This window comes from Mytilus californianus, unplaced genomic scaffold (assembly GCF_021869535.1).
Source record: "Mytilus californianus isolate M0D057914Y unplaced genomic scaffold, xbMytCali1.0.p SCAF_6, whole genome shotgun sequence".
NCBI lineage: Eukaryota > Metazoa > Mollusca > Bivalvia > Mytilida > Mytilidae > Mytilus > Mytilus californianus.
Window position 1 is genome coordinate 81,510,730 of NW_026262712.1, and position 20,154 is coordinate 81,530,883.

A 20,154-nucleotide genomic window follows, 5' to 3' on the forward strand; every position below is an offset into this window, starting at 1 on the left:
AAGACCCGGCACAAATGCGGATAAACCATGAACATTTGATCCATGGATGAGTGATCAGGTGATGAAAGACATAAACAAAAATCCATCATGATATAATCATAAAGCAACAGGTAAAAATCATATCAGATGAAGGTGGGTTCATAGTTCGGTCAATTATTTATGCGTCTTACGAAGAAGGTATTTTGCAAGCGATGAACAAAATTAGGCAAGAAACTAATTAGTTTATATATATATATACATCTTAGCAAGGATTTGTATCACTATTCAAATCCTTGCTCTTAGTGATTAACTAGGACATATACTTCTGCATTAATATTTACGACTGTAAGTTGTTTTATCAGAATAATAATAACCAAATTTTATTTTGATTTGGCATTTATAAAACTATATTCTATGCAACACAAGATCGAAAGAGCTATATTGACTGAATCAAGGATTTGTATACAAATCCTTGACTGAATATATACAGACATGTGTATATATATATATGTGTCTCTGATATAAACATGATAAAAACATGTAGCTACACACCATAAAAACAATAAGAATGCATTATACATACACAAAATTAGGCATTTATATGTGAAAGACTTTGGTTTATTACATGTCTAAGCAAATTTGAAGTATGATAAAAGTGACATAGTACTATTTTCACCTTAATAGTTGGGTACAGTCATAAACAAATATGGATCTGCAGCAACTAATAATAGAATATGATTTGACTCCTCACTTAAGATATTTCTCCTTTAGTGATCTTTAGTGGTTCTGCAGGTTATAGATATGGAACAACAATGTACTAAGATTAGGCATTGTTTGATTTAGTTTGAGTTATTTTGCATCATTGCATTATTTTCAAAAACCTTAACATGTTATGTACATATTTGAGCTAGACAGGCATAAAATACTCATAAACACTAAAACACATCCATAAAAAAACTAGTACTGCCAATTTTTAAAAGCTATTTTTTTTTATAAAAATATTAAACATGTTGAAATTTACAGATCTGCTGTCAGTTGTCAGCTGAACATGTTGAAATAAATAAAATGAATATTTTTCAAGTCTCCAAAGTAATTTTTAAACAAGGATAGACAATGAAAAAAGTTTCCAAAATTTTTTAAAATCAAATAATGAAGAAACGCACATTTATGACATACATGACATATGGTATTTGCCATTTTTACCATCAACACAAATCAAGTGCTGAAAAATACTTATTTTAAATATCAATAAACTTCTAACTATTATACATACATGTAGTTAGACTTGCACATAGTAGGCTATATATAACTAGGGGACTAATGAATAAACAAGTAAGTAGTATAGGCAAGGTCAAAATCTAGATTGAGTTGACAGTCAGGGACATCATTGAAAACGATTATTTTTAATTAACTGGTTTCAGTAAGTTGTAGTTATAGCTTAATTTTTGAAGTTTTGGATATTTTTGACAATTTTTCTGTATTTGATTTCTCAGTTCTTATATTTCCCCCCAATAAACCATTCTCAGTTCATATATTTTCCCCCATTAAACCAAGAATTATTCCATGTGGACTGACACTTCATCTCTTTATTATATTCCATGCCAATGCCATCATAGTAACTAAAGAACTTGCAAAGTCTCTAAATACCAACACCCTTGGGATATTAAATTAAAGTTATATTTCAGACACATTCATGATATTATCATCATTGACAGTGCAATTATAGCCACATTATCTTGAAGATCTTGAAAATACCTATAAAATCAAATAGTATAAGTATTATACATTTGTGTATGTCTATACATGTAAATGTAGATCAGATACTAATTAAAAGAAATAAACATTGAATTAATTTCCCGATAAATATTGACAATGGATTATGAATAACTAAAACTAAAACTTTATTTTCAAGATTTCCTGGAGTTATGTCCCTTGAAAGCCCCAAATTAATAACTGCCTTTGGTTACTTTGCATTATAACAGAAGATACCTTTTCCAGTTATTTAATAATAAAAAAACAAGTAACCATTTGAAGTTATTTATGAACAGATATATCATGTTAAGAAGGGGTATTTGCGAAAAATACTAGTCGAGAGAATGTTAAATTTCGCGAGCCGTAAGGCGAGGGAAATTCATTCTCAAGACTGGTATTTTTCGCAAATACCCCTCAAGAACATGCTATATCTGTTTAATTACACCAAATGTTAACGTACAAAACGCATTGATGATCGTGACATAAAACCCATTGATGATCGTGACATTACAAGCGTCCAGTCGGATAGAGTATTTTTTGGCAAATACCACGGCAGAGAGGGTAAAAAAGGCATATCCTTTTTGCATATACCCCGGCGCTGTTTAAAAATGAACAATATTTATTTGATAAAAGTAAATTGGTGAAAAATACACTGGCTATCAACCAATCAAAACCCAGGATTCTTACATAAGGTGTAATTAAAAAAAATCAACTGTTTCAATGATGCCCTTGACAGTTTATAGGTGATGACCTGAGGATGACTTTTTATAGAAAACTTTTCAAGATTACATTCATTGTTAATTATAAGTTGCTAAAATTTTGAAATAACAAATATATAATAGTTAATTAACACTTTTAAAGCATTTTTCTTGATCAAGTTTATATAACAGAGAAAACATTTAGTTTAATGTGGCCCGATGTTTTTTTTACAAAATATATATGTAATAGGAACACATAAAGTTTTTAAAGCATTTACATGTAACAGGACATCCCTGTTAGATTTGTTTACTGAGTAAACAGGGAAATTGTTCACTTAATAACAATATAGTTGTACATTTTGTCTTCTGCAGTGTCTAGCTAGATTTTGTTAGGTAGACAAGTTCTGTTTTCATTGTTTTAAAAGGATTAAATGGTCTTAATAAACAAATGTATGCAGAGTACTCTATATACATGTATACTGTATGCATAAGTATCTATTTAAAGCATTTATTGTACCCTCATATTGGCGGGTTCCTATCTGGTTGTATATAGATGAATAAGGAGATGTGATTTGATTACCATTTGTGTATATGTGCAATAATTCTATTTTGTAGGATGATTTTGAAATCAGATAATACAGCATTAATTAGTGTGTAAAACCAATCAAGATGACTTCAAATTTAAGACATGAAGATATAGCATTTGATGTTGATTTGGTAGAGGCAGCCAAAAAACAAGTAGAGTTCCTGCATCTTGTTGACAAAGAAGCAAATCTTTATGAAGGGGAGATTGTTAGACAAGCTATTTTTAGGTAAATTTTATATTGTAACAAAAGCAGTAGCCTTTAACAAATTTCATATTATAATTGTTAAAGCATACATGTAGAAATTATTATAAGAGTCTGTGGATATTAGAAGTAAGTGTTGACTGTCCCTTATTGACGTTATAGACATAATAACTTGATTTTTATTTTGCCATGGTTACAGATATGAGATATTTTTGGCTTCTCCCTGGCAGTAGTTATTTTCAGTAACTGGAAACTTTATTTTTCAGAAATGAGGGGCTTTTTGACTCCCCCGTTAGTTTTCTGTATGTCTGACCTTTATCTGACAAAAGGTTTCATATTTAGTTGTCTGCTCCTCTTTCCTGTCTGTTACACATATATCCTTATTTACAAATCCAAGAGAGATTTTATATATGTGAGAGCTTTAAGGGTCTTGCCTTTCCGTGTCAGCTGTCAGTAACAGCGATGATCTTCAATAGATGTATGAGCTTTTTAGCTTGTGCTGTCTAAATATACCTGTAACTGTGTACTACACTTATATCATGATGTAAATTCTCTGATTTTATAGATATGATGCTAGTTTTTGCTGCCAGTGTTGTTTGTAGGTAACTTTTATCTTTATTCAGAGATTTAAGTGGTTTAATGAATACCTACATGTATATAAACTCATAGATACCAGGATTGAAATTTTGTATTTGCGCCAGACGCACGTTTCGTCTACAAAAGACTCAGTGACGCTCGAACCAAAAAATGTTAAAAAGGCCAAATAAAGTACGGAGTTGAAGAGTACATTAGCTTTCCATTAATCTTATATGTATTTACACTACATACTAGATCTGAGATGTTTTAACTGTCATTTCGGCTGTTGGTAACTCTAATCTTTATTGTCCCCCCCCCATGGGATACGTTGCATAAAACATAGAAATACCGGGTGTCTGTCTGTTCATCTGTTCATCTGTCTAAATAGTCTTGTTAGCGCTCTCAGATGTACAATTCTTGCCAGATTTTTATAAAGCTTATATGGTATCTTTATATCAGGAATGTTTCAGATAGTTCGAAAATTAGTGCAGATCAATTATTTTTAAAAGAGTAATGCCCTTGGAAATAATTAATTATATGGAAAATTGCATTGTAAAGGCTCTAAAAAAGAGGGTCGAAAGATACCAGAGGGACATTCAAACTCATAATTCGAAAATAAACTGACAACGCCATGGCTAAAAAAGAAAAAGACAAACAGACATGAACAATAGTACACAAAACACAACATAGAAAACTAAAGACTAAGCAACACGAACCCCACCAAAAACTGGGACTGATCTCAGGTGCTCCTGAAAGGTAAGCAGATCCTGCTCCACATGTAGCACCCGTCATACTGCTCATGTTAGTACAAACCCAGTAAATAGTCTAATTCGGTAGGTCACATTCATGAAAAGGGAACAGGATTGTACATGTAGTTACGACATTAGAAACATATCCGCTATCATCTGTGAAATGGATATTCCATAACGGTCAACCAACTCTAATGTGTACACTTCATGCCAGATTTTTATCAAATTTATTCAACAGGGATATATCAGGTATATGCTGCCTCTGTTACAATATAGCTGACAATAAATCCTATATGTACTTACTGGATCTGTTGGTAATTCTCATCTTTATATTACAGATATTCATAGGTTTTAAGTTTTCTTAATTGTTAGTTGTCTGTTAATTTGATAATTTATTTGCATGCATATCTATACATGTGTTTATTTAGCTATTTATGCCCCTGCCGGCGTACGTCCGTACGTCCCAAAATTGGTTTCCATTCTCTAACTTGAGTTTGCCGCAACCAAATGTTATGAAACTTATACACAATGCTTATTACCACAATTCACAGGTCAAGTTTGAATTTTGGTGGCGTCACTTTAACCGTTCTAGAGTTATGCCCCTTTACAAATGGAAAAATTGCTAAATTTTTAGTTTCCGTTCTCTAACTTCAGTTTGCCTCAACCAAATATTATGAAACTTATACACAATGCTTATTACCACAAAACACAGATCAAGTATGAATTTTGGTGGCGTCACTTTAACAGTTCTAGAGTTATGCTCCTTTAAAAATCGAAAAATTGCAAAATTTTTAATTATTTCTAAATATCAAGTAATTTTTAGAATTGGAGTTATCTTCCTTTGTCCATGATTATAGTTGAATCAACTACAATCAATGCTTTATACAATGCAATGTTTAAATTTGACTTCCATTGATAAAACACAGATCAAGTTGAATTTGGGTAGTGTCACTTTAACCATTATTGAGTTATGTCCCTTTATAAATTGAAAGATTGCAAAATTTTTAGTTTCCATTCTGTAACTTAAGTTTGCCTCAACCAAACATTATGAAACCTATACACAATATTCATTACCACAAAACTAAGATCAAGTACAAATTTTTTGTTTCTGTTTTCTAACTTTAGTTTGCCTCAACCAAATGTTATGAAACTTATACACAATGCTTATTACTACATAATACAGATTAAGTACGAAATTTGGTGGCGACACTTTTACCTTTCTTGAGTTATGTCCGTTTATAAACATATTTTTCGTTTCCGTTCTCTAACTTTAGTTTGTCTCAACCAAATGTTATAAAACTTATACACAACTGTTCTAGAGTTATGCATGTTTACAAATAGAAAAATTGCTGAATTTTTAGTTTCTGTTCTCTACTTAAGTTAGCCTCAACCAAATGTTATGAGACTTACACACAATGCTTATTACCACAAAACTCAGATCAAGTTCAAATTTGGGTAGCGTCACTTTTACATGTTTTACCGTTCTTCAGTTATGTCCCTTTATAACTATATGATATGCAAGCGGGGGCATCATCTGTGTCCACATGTGGACACTATCCACATTTATTTTTATGTTTCATAAATGTGAGTTGCTTTGACTACCCCTGTCATCTATTAATACATCTGATCTTTATTTTACAGATATGAAAAATGTTGGCTTCCCTTGTTAGCTGTCAATAACCATGACCACCAACATGTAGCAGCGCCATTAGATATATGTTGGATATGGCATTGTCACATGCTATCACCATTGTCTTATGCCAGAGACTGCAACAAAATATTTGGAAAAATTTTGAGCTACAAGCTTATGGTTGGTCAGGAGAGAATAGAAGGATTAAAAACTGCCGAACAACTGTGGAAACAGATGTATCCTTATGCACCATTTTATAACCATGATCCCATGACCTTTGAAATTCCATCAGATTTTGTTTCATGTCTGACTTATGATTTGGAAGCTGCTGTCTGCAGACAGAGATTGTTTTATTATCAAGTATCCCTACCTCATTATACTGATAACAAATTTCTGGAAAGCAGTCTTATTCGATACAAGAAGTTTCTACACATGAAACGATGTTATCCAGACAGTTTTATCGTGCCTTGTTATGACATTGACTTGATATGGCATACCCATCAGCTTTATCCATTGTCATACAAATCAGATACAATGTTAATACTTGGAGAGCACTTCAACCATGACGATTCAGTCAATGATAGAACTGAGGGATCAAAATTGTGCCGGTCCATGTCTGAAACTCAGAATATGTGGGAGGAATTGTTTAATGAAAAATTTACTAATATAGCCTCTATGTACAGGGGATTACCTCCAAATGGAAAGCTTAACAATGTTTCAAAAGATGTTGTTTTTCAAAGTAGTCACAAAATTGCAAACATTGAAATATTAAGCATAGATGTTGTACGAGAATCAGCAAATAGTATGAAGAAAAAAATATGTGGTGTTAAATTATGTACAGAATTTACTTCTGGGATCAGAATTGATCTGATGAAGTTGAAAAAGCCAACAAAGGAAAACAGATGGACAAAAGAGACCCATAACATATCAGTTTTTGATATAGATTCCAGATTTTGTGATATCATCACTGTTAAAGTCAAGCAATCTGGAAAAATTGGAATCTTTAAAGAGAGTGTCAAAGGGCAAATGGAAATGAATCCATTACTGGCAAAATGTATGACATTGGATGAGAAAATTTATGAAGACACAATTGTCAATCTTTCTGATGGTTCATTGCTGGAGATGAAGTATGGTATAACAGTAACATCACTCAGTACATGTGTATTAACATTACACATGGGGGATTTCCAGTCCTGTGTCATGCCTGAGTACATTGAACAGTTGTGGGGACCTGTTACATTGCCACACCTACCTGAGGGTACAGATAATGTCTGCTCAGTTGCATCTCACAAGTATGAATTTATAAATCACAATAGTTTTGTAAAATCTACCAAAATAACTGAAAAGATGCATGATGTAGGTATCCAGTGCACCTAGCAACTTTGCAAATGACTGAAACCAATTTCAAACATCTTCATGATCTTCCATAAGTGTTGTAGGTACAGGTAGAAATTATTCTTAATTGTGGTCCTAATAATAATTATGAAAATATTCTTTCTAAGATATATATTCATCATATTATTTTTTTTTTTTCAACAAAAAATATGACTTGGGAAAATTCTACTCTCAAAAGCATCTTTTCAAGCTTTTTAGTATATCAAGCGTTAATCTGATTTTTAAAGTAAGAGTTTGTAAAAGATATTCCCAACTTTCGGTGTGCTGCAAAACCGTAGCTCTTTAGTTTTGTGCTGATTTTCGACTTGTCTATCACACACAACCACAACATTTTCTAAAGACCAATACAAATACAATTCTGCAACCATTTGGCATGATAGAAAGTTGGTATCCACACATGTGTGCAAATCAACTTTGGGGAAAACATTTTGATTGCTGTATAAATGCCTTTCATAGTGTGACTAAATGCCTTTCATAGTGCTGACTAACAGTACAGATACTTCAATAGTCTTCAATATAATCTACTTTTATTCAGTTGGTAGAGCAAAACACACATCATATATCTATTTTTTTCATTTTTAAATGGTTTTTTATTCAGAGCTAGATATATCTTTGATTATCAGTAACCGTTACATGTATTTTCAGAATTGTCAACATGACAGGAGCTGTAACCTTTACATGTCGTATTATACACAGTATCCCATTACTGATGTCAGCCATACATGTTTTCTGTAAGGATAAGCTTAGTGTTGTTTGCCAGCTGATTGGATCTGACCAACTACCAGTTTATTCACAGGTAAAAAAAAATGTTCTTCATGCATGTACCTGACAAGGAATTTATGATAACAGAAAGGCTAAATGTTTCTCTTTAGGTTTTTCATAAAAACTTATGGGAATTATCAATTAGGTTCCAATTCTTTTTTATGAATGAGTTACAATGGTTGACCCAAGATCAATCCATGTAAATTATGTCATTAAACAATGGACTCTTACTGTGATTTTTTATAACCTATGCATTGTGACATCAGAAATGTACGAGAAAATGCACAAAAGTAAAAGTCGACTACTTGAGAACATTTGACATACACATTTGTATATCATGAATATATGTACATGCTCATCTTCAGCCAGGTCTCAGGAACTTATTCGACAAACAACTATTCAATTTAGCCTACAGTTACATTCTTGAAATGAAAAAGGCATGAACAACAATTATTATAAAACGGAGATATTGGTTATAGGCCAATAGGACAGCAACCCGACTACACAAAAATCCCAGGCATTGTAAGTTAACTTTTAGTCTTCAAGTATAGGCTTGTGCAATAATCAAGTTGTAAAATATCTGAAGTAAAAGTATTGAGTCTATTTTACAGAATTTATAAAAAAAATCTGCATCCAACATTACTATATTTGTTAAATGTTTAACTTGATTACAAAATGTATGTAGGTAGCAGATCATAAGAAGTGTGTGACCCTTGACCCTGTAAAATTTGAAAGAGCTATTTTAATCAAGAACAATGATGGTGACTGGGGCATTGCACTTGGACAGTGGTCAGGGTTTAGACGAGGAAGTAAGTAATTATCTAATTGACAACATAGTTCAACATCTTGTTATAAACCATTATACTCTGCAGTAGGGAATGATTTGATATTTGGTTTGGACATTTATAATGTTGAGATCTAACTGGTAAACAATTTCCCGATCTGCAGGGCAGTAACACGTCCTATTTATTGATTCTTTGATTTTGTTTTATACCCTATGAGGATGGAATTTTTCATATAAATCAACATTACTGCATGTAGGCACACACACAACACCATGAGCAACTTCTCATTTTCATGAGCTTTCTGATACAGTTGTTTCTAAATATTCATGAAAAGTTAAAAACATGAGGAGTGAACATCCTAGATTTTTAAAATGTTGCTATAACGAAACTGCCAGTAGTTGAATTTTTGTTTTAAAGCATCACGAGAAAAAAACAATTTGCCTTAGTTTTCTTCTGTAATACAATTTTCTAATGTTGTAATATACCATAATTGCAAAAGTTAAGGTATATTCAATTTAGTATTATACTGAATGCAAGTGGTTCAAATGAAATGTTCATAAAAAATGTTAAAATCAGGGCTTCCAAAATTTCCTGACGACAGCCGGACATTTTTCAAAGAATTATTTATGACGGTCAATGATCAGCTGGATACTTAAATGTAACTGAGAGGATGCATAAATTGATATATGTGTCTAAATAATTAGTAGTGTTATATGCAATAAAATTATTTATAACTGTTTTGTTTTCTTCATTCTAAAAATAAATAAAATATTATCCTCGGTATTGTGTCATTTTTCTGTGTATCGTAATACAGTAACCATCATTGCATCAATCAGCTTCAGTACCTGACTGTTCTCATGTTTTTGTTTCTGTTTATATAATCTATCTTCTCTCTGTGAGTACTTAACACTTTGTAAATTAAGGCCATCTTATTTGAAACTGTTGATGTTGGCTTTAATTGCAGTACAACTTGATCATCAATACACGTGATACTTTTCTTTTTGTGTATTTATTACCTGACCACGTGACTTTTACAACTGATGCGGTATTTATAGATAACATTGAGGAGGCCCGATGAAGGATATTGTTTTAAACCGTGTAAAATCTACTGAACAGTGATAACATTTGTCTTTGTACAATTTCCCAACCTGATTTAGAAAATAAGGAATAAATAAAAACATACTCAGTTGATAAATAATTTAATGAATAACAACATGATATTTTATGTAAGCATATAACAACAATAAAATGTCAGAAGAGCACAATGCTGACAAACACACGCAATAAATATTACAATGAGCACATTGAAAAGAAGCACAGATCACAGCACAAGATTAGAGTTCATTTAGTCTAATTAAAGATTTTACATTCATGAGCTTGCTAAATGCATTGTTCTGATAAACATGGCGGTTACGAACGGATTGCCATTTGCGGATAGCAGGAACAGGGTCAAAGTCTTTAACATCTACACCTACTAAGCTTATCCTCATAAGTTGATCTAAAGCGTCAATACCTAGACTACACCTTAGTCGATCATAATTCCCACGGCGGGACTTAACTTTACGTCGGACATCACCTCTTTCTCTATAACATCGGAAATTGTCTGAATAAATTCGGAGCAGGCATTGTTCTCTTGATATAATTTAGAAGTGATCACGGCACCATTTAACTTAGTTAAATCATTTATTGACTGAAATTTGTCCATTGGTTTTTCCTATATATTTTAGTAAATTTTCCCCTTGAGAGTACCCCAGTATTTAACACGATGTACAGTGTTAAATAAAATAATATATATCATACTTATTCATTTATAAATATCCTTATTTGAAGAATAACTTTTAAATATCAGGATACTTTTAAAACTGAATGCTCATTTAAAATAATATCTATAAAGCGTAATTAAATAGGATGTTGTTCCATACACGCTTACATGTTTGACCTCGTTTACGGGATTACCTTTATGTACATTGTTATGCATCATTAATTCTATTGATAAAGATAAGCTAAGGACACCTCATCAAAGGTAACAAACCTGTAATCAGTGAATGATTTATGGCTTCAATATAACTTATTGAAGGGATAATTGTTTGACAGCTTGTTGTTATTTAAATAAAAGAAAACGTGTTTTTTCTACTTTTTATTGATGTACACAAGCTAAAGACCAAGCCGTACATTTATGTACCCAGAGGATTAGACTAACTGAGACACTTCAAAGTATCTGAAATATGCTGCTTCTGTTTTATTAAACCCAATTATGACCGAAATATCTTTGTGAAATAGATTGCCACAATTATAAACTAAAATGCCCAAACGGCCATGCCCAAAGCCCCAAACGGACATTTTTATCGATCGATAGTTGGTAAAAATTGAAATGACCGTTTCATGAAAATGCCTTGAATAACAAAATGTGGCACACCAATTCTATTTGACCGTTTGAGGCTGAGAGCAGCCGGTCTTTTTATGAAAGTTTCGGTCAAGTCCGGAATATATGACCGTTTTGGAAGCCCTGGTTAAAATGTTCATGGAAAAAGTATCTACAAAAATATTCACCTGTCAGATGGGTATTTTTTATGTGTTTTTTAGCTCACCTGGCCTAAAAGGCCAAGTGAGCTTTTCTCATCACTTGGCGTCAGTTGTCCGTCGTCTGTTTACTTTTACGAAAATCTTCTCCTCTGAAACTACAGGACCAAATTTAACCAAACTTGGCTAAACTCATCATTGGGGTATCTAGTTTAAAAAATGTGTCCGATGACCCCCGCTTGCCAACCAAGATGGCCGACATGGATAAAAATAGAACATAGGGGGTAAAATGCAAGTTTTGCCTATTATTTTGAAAACCGCAATGAATAGAGAAAATCTGACGGGGCAAAAATGTTCAGAATGTTGAGCTCTACCTATTGTTTATTTCCTTCAAAACTGTGAGACAACTTCTCATATGCATTATTGCCCTTAAACATGTTAAATGATGAATTTTACCACTTTTAAAATTTTTGCCTATTATCTTGAAAATTATAATAGATAGACAAAACCTTTAAAATGCAAAATTGATCAGCAAGACAAGATCTACAAATAAGTCAACATGGCCCAAATCTTCAGTCGACTCCTTATTAGAGTTATTGCCCTGTAATGATGATTTTTATTAATTTTTTGGTGTTTTTGCCTAATATCTTTAAAACTATATTAGATAAATAGAAACTTAAAATAGCAAAAATGATCAACAAGACAAGATCTACAAATAAGTCAAACATGACTGAAATTGTAAGTCGACTCCTTAGTGAAGTTATTGCTCTTTAATGACGATTTTTCCCATTTTTGCGTATCATCTTGAAACTGTAATAGATAGATAGAAATTTAAATAGCACAAATGATCAGCGACACAAGATCCACATATAAGTCATTTTTTGCATTTTTTGCCTATTATCTTAAAAACTATTATAGATAAATTGAAACTTTAAAAAGGAAAAACTTATCAGCAGGATAAGATCTACAAATATGTCAAATGACTGAAATTGTCAGTTAGCTCTTAAAAGAGTTATTCCCCTTTAATGATGGTTTTTACTAAAAAATGGCCATTGTTGAAGATGCAGGTGAGCAACACAGGCTCTGTAGATCCTCTAGTTTAATAAGATTTTTTTCAGATTGAGATGTTCCAATACTACATGTTAAACTCCCAACAAATATATTTTTATAATCTGAGAGTGGTAATCATGGTAATGCTATTTAGTGTAAAAATAAGGAGATTTGGTATAACTGCCAATGAGAGTACTATCCACCAGACACCATGTGATATAAATTAGTAATGCAATACCATGAATGAATATATACATTTGTAAATCCTACACTGTGAAGGTGTACAATTTAGAATATCACAGAGTAACATAAACTATTGGTTTTTCAGGGAGTGGTGGTATTTCTGGTGATCCAGGTCATTTGAAGGTTAAATTGTACAAGATGACCAGCAAGTCATGGATAGACTTAGATCTGCGAAATTCTTATTCCCTTGGTTCCTACAAATTTACAATTGATGACACAGAGGTTGACCTAGTCAATGGTACAATTCTGACCAAGCCAGATAGTAAGACCATTGCAGAGCATATTGCAGTGTCATTCAGTGTTTCCCTTCTACATGTGCTTTGTCAACCACACCAAAATGATTGGGAACCAGGACAGCAAGAGGACAAAGTTGTAATGAGAGGACGAAGAAGAATTCAAACATTAAATGTTGGGAAAGTTGCAATGTTTACAGCAGCAGGAATGGCTATTGCCACACCATCTAACCATCATATTAGGAAAAAATATGGTAGAAGATATTATCCATGTTATATGGGTGGAGCCACAGTTCTCTATTTAGGTGACAATTCTGGATCTGATTGGGGGACTGATTTGGATGGTTGTGGAAATGGGTGTGGTTATGGGTTTGGTAGTGATGGTAATACAGATGGAGACATCAATGGTGATACTGATGGTGGAGATGGTGATGGAGGCAATGGTGATGGGGGAGATGGGGATGGTGGGGGCTGTGGAGGGTGTGGTGGTTGTGGTGGTGGTGAGGGATTTGGTGGAGGAGGGGATGATGGAGGTGGTGGTGGTGGCTGGGACTCGGGTGGTGGGGGTGATTGTGGTGGCTGGGGCGATAGTGGTGGAGGAGGTGATGGCGGTGGCTGGGGTGATAGTGGTGGAGGGGGTGATGGTGGTGGTTGTGGTGGTGGTGGTTGTGGTGGTGGTGGCTGCGGAGGGGGAGGATGTGGTGGTTGTGGTGGCTAAATGCAGGAATATTTACAAACAATATACACTTTTACTATAAATAGTAAAATAACAATTGTATTTTATCCTGGTATTCAAGTTTTTTTCTCTATGGAACGGGAAAACCTTTTTGTCTGTTAGGTTTTACGAAATTCTTAAAGTTTCTTTTTTTCTTTGTTTTTTAAAGTATTACTACTAACCTATTAACACATGCACAGCATTATTTTTTTGTTTTTCATACATCAATGTACTTAATGTGCATGTGTAAGTAGGACATTTATTTAGTCATATCCATAGAGAGAAATAGATATTTTTCTGTCTTTCAGTATAACTTTTACATTATTATGTCTTTATTAATTTTGATATAATTCTACATATGAAAACAAGGCATATTTGGTGGGGTTTCTGTTGGAAGATAAAGATACATGTAGCTTGTGTACATCTGTAGCTAAATATTGTGTAAATTATGAAGTTTGTTGTTTTAAAACACTTATTCAGCATGTTAAAGCTATATTCATAGGCAATTTCATGATTATACTTTGTAACCACATCTGTTTATTTTAGAACTGATTCATACCTAGGTAAATTGAATGTTGTGTGTTGCTTTCTAAAAAATATATATACATTTATACAACTATATAAATATATATCAGATCATATTGATTTCTATGAAATGGTTTTATTCCTGAAAACCCTCAAAGGATATTTATTCTCAATCAAAAAATAAAAAATCGGAAGAAGAATGTTGCTGAGTAATAAATGAAGTCACAGTAGCAGTACTTTGACCTATAGTTGTTTACTTTTTACACATTGTGACTTGGATGGAGAGTTGTCTCATTGGCACTCATACCACATCTTCTTATTTCTATATATATCTAATACCTGTGGACAATGAGGTCACAATATTTGTTTAGTTTTGAAACAATGTATTTTGGTTCCTTTTTTTGCATAGGCCAGTAAAAGTATGGATATTCCAAGTACAGTCAAGCCTGCTTTAGAGACCACCTGTATTCAGCAAAAAACTGTATTATGAGACCGCTTTGTTGCTCTCCCCTTAGTGGATTTTCTGGTTTCACTGTACTTATATCCAGGAAGGTTGAGCAGGTTAAGAATGTCATTTTACATTATTACGTATGTACTGTAAATTTAGAAATTATTGCGTGCATTTAATTTTGCAATTTTTAAAAAATTGACTAAAATGTGAGATTTATTATTGTGATTTCAGGAAAATCTGCATACATATATAAGTATCAGATTTCGGACTGAGAGTTCTTATTATTGCGATCTTCATCCACTCGCATTATTCGCATTAATAAAAACCTCACAATAATTTCTGAATTTACAGTAATGTCATGTAGACAACAATAAAAAAATATGTTTGTCTCACTCAATCATGATTTGAATTTTTTTTTAATTTGATTATTCCTTAATTTTAATGTTTGAACTGAAAGATAAAATAGTTGTATTTTTAAGTTGTTGAGCAGCTTAAGCATGTCCTTTAAATGTAAATGTAAATATTATTGTTATCTCTCTTTAACCATTTGGTTACACCAGATTCAAACAACAAAATGAAATTCCTTAGAAGATAATACCTAAAAAGTAAGAATTTTACCTGATACTTACTCTTCATAGCAATGTTGCTTCTGTGATGCTCAAAGGCAAACACACTGTTAAGTTGTGTTTTAAAATCAGACAAAACCAAAAACGTGTTAACTTCATTTTAAAAAAAATTTCTTTTAAACTTATTGTTCCCATGAAGCGTGCTTTAAATATTTTTTTTTATTTGAGTGATATTTTGGGTTTCCCATATCAAAACATTAGATTAACCATATCTGCTTATACATTGCATTATTTGAAGATTCACATATTTTATTAAATGTATATATATATATATATTTTTTTCAAAATCTACACAAACTGACATCTAATAAACATAATAAATTATAATGTTGCAGTTACAATGTATGCACTTGAAATACTTGTTTAGAACTTTAGAAATAATTTAGAAGTTATTAAGAGACTGAGGTTTCATTGGCTATCAAATATTTTGCTTTGTGCGGTCTCGATGAATTTAAATCCAGAAAAGCTCCTCAGATGCAGGAAATTTATTAAGTGTTGTTTTTAATTTTTTTTGCGATAGGTACTTTATGCACATTGTGATAAATTAATGTAATAGAAAATACATCTATTTAAAATTTTTGAAATGTTCTTCTAAACCTGTAGTTAAGAATATACAATGTAACTTACAGGGACTTACTTTGACTATGAATGGAAATGACAGTTTGTTGAGTGTATTGACATCAAATGCCATATTTTCTCAGGAGGTACAGTGATTGAAGTATCCCTTAATATATATTATATTTTCTATTCAAACACTTGGTCAAAATTTCCAAAAAACTATATTCGAGGCTGATAATTATGGCCTTTTACTTGATTATTGGAGGAGTTAAAAATAGGATAATTTTTTCCCTAACAAGAAAGGATTTTAACAATATCAGATAGAATATCAAATTATGATACTACACTTGGACTGCATGGCTATTTATAAATTCACTTGGACACAAAGCGATTACTTTAACTGTAGATATTAAAATTTACCACGATAATTGTGTTAATTTTCCTATCAGATCAGCTAGCACATCTACATATTTTACATCTCTTTAAAAGACAACCGGAATTCCTATGGGAAGTAACTGTGCCTTGATAATAGTTGTTATTTATCAATTCCTTTCATATTTAAATTTAAACTCATATAAATTTGGCAGAAATAATTTCTAAACAGGGGTTTATACGAATATCACCTGTCATATCCCAGAAATAATCTTCATTTCTTGTTTAGTCTTATTCAAATATGAATACAGACTACTCTTTTCTAAACAGTAGATTAGTTTTATGTGGTTTTTTTTTTAATTTTTAGAGAGATTTTTACTTGATTTTTGTGATATTATAAGTTTGAAATGAAATATTAGTTATCTGTTATGTTTTTTTTTATTTATAACAGCAAAATTTATTGCCCAAATGGTTGTACTACATATATGTAATCTGAATGAGGCTGCTCAAAGTTTTGCTGTAATCTCCATTTGCCTTAGTACATTGAGACAATGTTTAATGTGCTTCCCTTAATTTACAGAAGGCCAGGTTTTTGTTGTTGCTCAAAGTTGAAATTTTTTTTGTTCATATATATGGAAAATTAGCAATTATAGAAATATTTTACCATGTATTAGTTTTAGCATTATTATTTAGCTATATAATTTTTTATGTTATTTAATTCTTTAAGTAATGCAATTTAGATCTTCTTGCCATTTATTTTGAAAATATATTTGAGTTAAAAAATGCCTTTTCCATTTTAAAGAAATATTGTTTCTTAGGCTACGAGTACATTAGTATAATTTATTTAATACTCCTACAGATGATAGGATGAGGTCAGTACGTTTTCTTGTCTGTATCAATCCTTATCTGGTTAAATCTTTTGATTTGTGATATCTTTATGAAAATATATATATATATATATATTATTCAACAAGTGATCATTTAAAAAATGTGTAATTTGATGTAACCTATCTTGATAGATTAAACTTGAGTAGATACATGCAAAACGACTGTTTTCTTGTGATATATTGAATTTTCAGATTTATATATGCATTTCATTATTTTTACAAATTTTAAATGTTTTTACACGAGAATGAACACTTGTGGTTCATTCTGAAATCAAAAGTTGCCTTACTGTACCTCTTTTTATTGACAAGGATAAATTTTGATATTAATGTGATATAGCTGTATGCTTTTTTTATGTTTTTTATATATTTATAATACATGACTCTTTTTATTTAAAACTATAGATAGTTCTATATGTATCTACATGGAAATATTTTGGACAATTGTATCATTTTATTATTTTTACTGTACTTGATGAAAAAAAGTTTGTACTGCTGCTTTCAAAACTTTTATGATTTGTATATCTTGTTTGTAAATAAAAAAGGTATGTAGATTTTTACCTCAATGTTATTGTCATTAAGGAGAAGAATTCAACCTAAACGTCATATTTGGATAATATAATTATTCATACATATATTTACCTTATTTGATGCAAATGTTCAGTGTTTTAAATTGTTAGGAGCTTGAAATAATGTTACATATTAAAATTAAATTTATTTGAAAAATAATGCTACATATTCAAATCAAGATTGTTAAGTGCCAAATAAACTCATCATAGATACCAGGATTAAATTTTGTATTTACGCCAGATGCGCGTTTCGTCTACAATCTACCTAAGAATCAGGCAGTGGTGATAAAATGGCAAACAAAAACCCACTCACTTTTACATTGACTTCAGGTCAAAATGTATTATAGTGAACAAATATAACATTCGTTTCCTTTTCCTGTTCTGGTATTTCAAGATATAAATTGGTTGATATGAACTAGAAATTACCAATTAAGGGGAGCTAACTCCGTAATTTGCTATCATTCTAACCAAAATTTATCTAGAGATTTCTCGAATTACCAGACACGCAGAAACAAAAGACCTACTGTTTCTCACTCAGGACAAGGGTAACTTTAAAATAGGATGGTTAGGGTGGTGGTTTTTTTTTAGGTCATGTTTTAAAATTTTTCAAAATTGCCTGATTCTTACAAAGACTGGCACTTAATACAAAACTTATTCAAATCTAAGATAAAGTTTCCAGTATCAAGCTGTGTAATTTTAAAAACAATGTTTATTTCAGTAGCAACACTTTTTTAAAAGTGCTGATATAATTATAGACTGAAATGATGCTCTTTGGGGTAAAACAAGCCCAAACAATTATCCTGCCATAGTATGATAATGCAATTTACTTTTGCATTATTTTTTTCTTACATGTATTTATGGAAACAATAATATTTTCACTAGTCAGTGTGTATGTATCCTCTGTAACTAGTCTTTCAGTCTTGCCTGATTTAGGTTGACTTTTATTTACTTTTGATATATACTTCAAAGTTTAATTTCAAGAAGTTTTATACAATAGGGGATTAGTATAAATTTTTTTTGTTTTGTTTTTTTATATGTTTTTATTTGTTTTTTTTTTTTATATTTTTCACGTTTAATCAGTCTCATTGCAAATGAAATACAAAGATGCTTTATTGATAAACAGCTTTTGTGTTGTCTTCAAGTGTGAGTGTTCCTGATGATTCGAAGGTAAATCAAGAAAAGCACTTCCGGCACACACAATTAATAAACCGTCATTTTTATTTTGAAGTAGGTGAGACATAAGTATAGCTTCAGCAGAGATTCATGATTTACTCCTTATCTAGGTCTTTTTTTTTTTTTTTTGGGGGGGGGGGGGGGTCCTGTTATTATCTCTTAAAAATTTTGTTTAAAGTTTTGGACTTTCAATAATTTTGGCCTCAAGCGTCACTGAAGAGACATTAAGTGGTGAAATACACATCTGTTGCAGTAAAAGAGGTACCACTAATGTTATTACAAATTACAAACCTAGTACCATTTTTGGCTTATTTCTTAAAAATATAAACTAAAATACTAGTGAGTTGTACGGTATTGACAATTTAAAAAAAATTATTATAAAAGAAGTCTTGTTTACAAAATATGTATCCTATGTTTTCACATGTTATGTACAAATATTAATATTTTATTGCATAATCTATCAACTACTAATTATAGCTTCTTGATATTTGGTACCATGCCATATGGAATACAACAAGGTACATTCTCATATTCCATGCTCATTTATTTCCTGCTTGCCTAACATAAGAATAGAAACATCTATTGTTTATCATTAAACAAAAGTGTAGTGGTACATAGTTGTTAACAGTATCTTACACTGCAGTTGTTTCATTTGTTTTATATCAGATATGAAAAAAATTCACGCTCTTACACCACTGACTTGTATACATATATATTGTTTAATTAGGTCAATTGGCCAAAGAGAAATAAATAAAACCTGAAAATAAAAATCTCTACAAAATACAAATTTGATATACATATTCAACTAAAAATAAAGCAGTGGACAAATTAAGGCAATTAAGAGATAATTAAATTTCTGTTTGTGGTCCAGTAAGCCTGTGAACCATTTTTCCCATCAGACGTAGCAAGTAAAGATTTATTTTTCCAATAGAGACAGATTCATTTCATGGGTATGTGACAATTACATATACTTAATTTATCTAATCAATTTATATGTAGACAGCATGTTTATTATGTGAATGCAACTTTGTGACGCAAGTATCTTCATTCTTGTGCTAAAGTAATAAAGTGATATTCTGTGTTAAAGGTAATTGTAGTTTAGAAGCTATTATTGCAATAAA

The 20,154-nt window shown here is 31.4% G+C and overlaps 1 protein-coding gene across 1 annotated transcript; it reads left to right on the forward strand.

Annotated features, from left to right (window-relative positions):
• Nucleotides 1–39: 39 nt before the first annotated feature.
• LOC127704417 (uncharacterized) lies at nt 40–16,188 on the forward strand. The gene is made up of 7 exons (XM_052208451.1): nt 40–110; nt 3,045–3,241; nt 6,184–7,464; nt 8,213–8,363; nt 9,015–9,138; nt 13,013–13,672; nt 13,796–16,188. The coding sequence occupies exons 2-7, from the start codon at nt 3,099–3,101 to the stop codon at nt 13,876–13,878; spliced, it is 2,442 nt and encodes an 813-aa protein (XP_052064411.1). The 5' UTR covers nt 40–110; nt 3,045–3,098; the 3' UTR covers nt 13,879–16,188.
• Nucleotides 16,189–20,154: the final 3,966 nt, after the last annotated feature.

What these genes read in the sequence shown, in the direction of transcription:
- LOC127704417 (XM_052208451.1), top strand. Translation starts at nt 3,099, where the DNA reads ATGACTTCAAATTTAAGACATGAAGATATAGCATTTGATGTTGATTTG. An exon ending in GTTAGACAAGCTATTTTTAG is followed by an intron (nt 3,242 to 6,183) that starts GTAAATTTTATA and finishes TTTATTTTACAG; the next exon opens with ATATGAAAAATGTTGGCTTC. An exon ending in AACTACCAGTTTATTCACAG is followed by an intron (nt 8,364 to 9,014) that starts GTAAAAAAAAAT and finishes AAATGTATGTAG; the next exon opens with GTAGCAGATCATAAGAAGTG.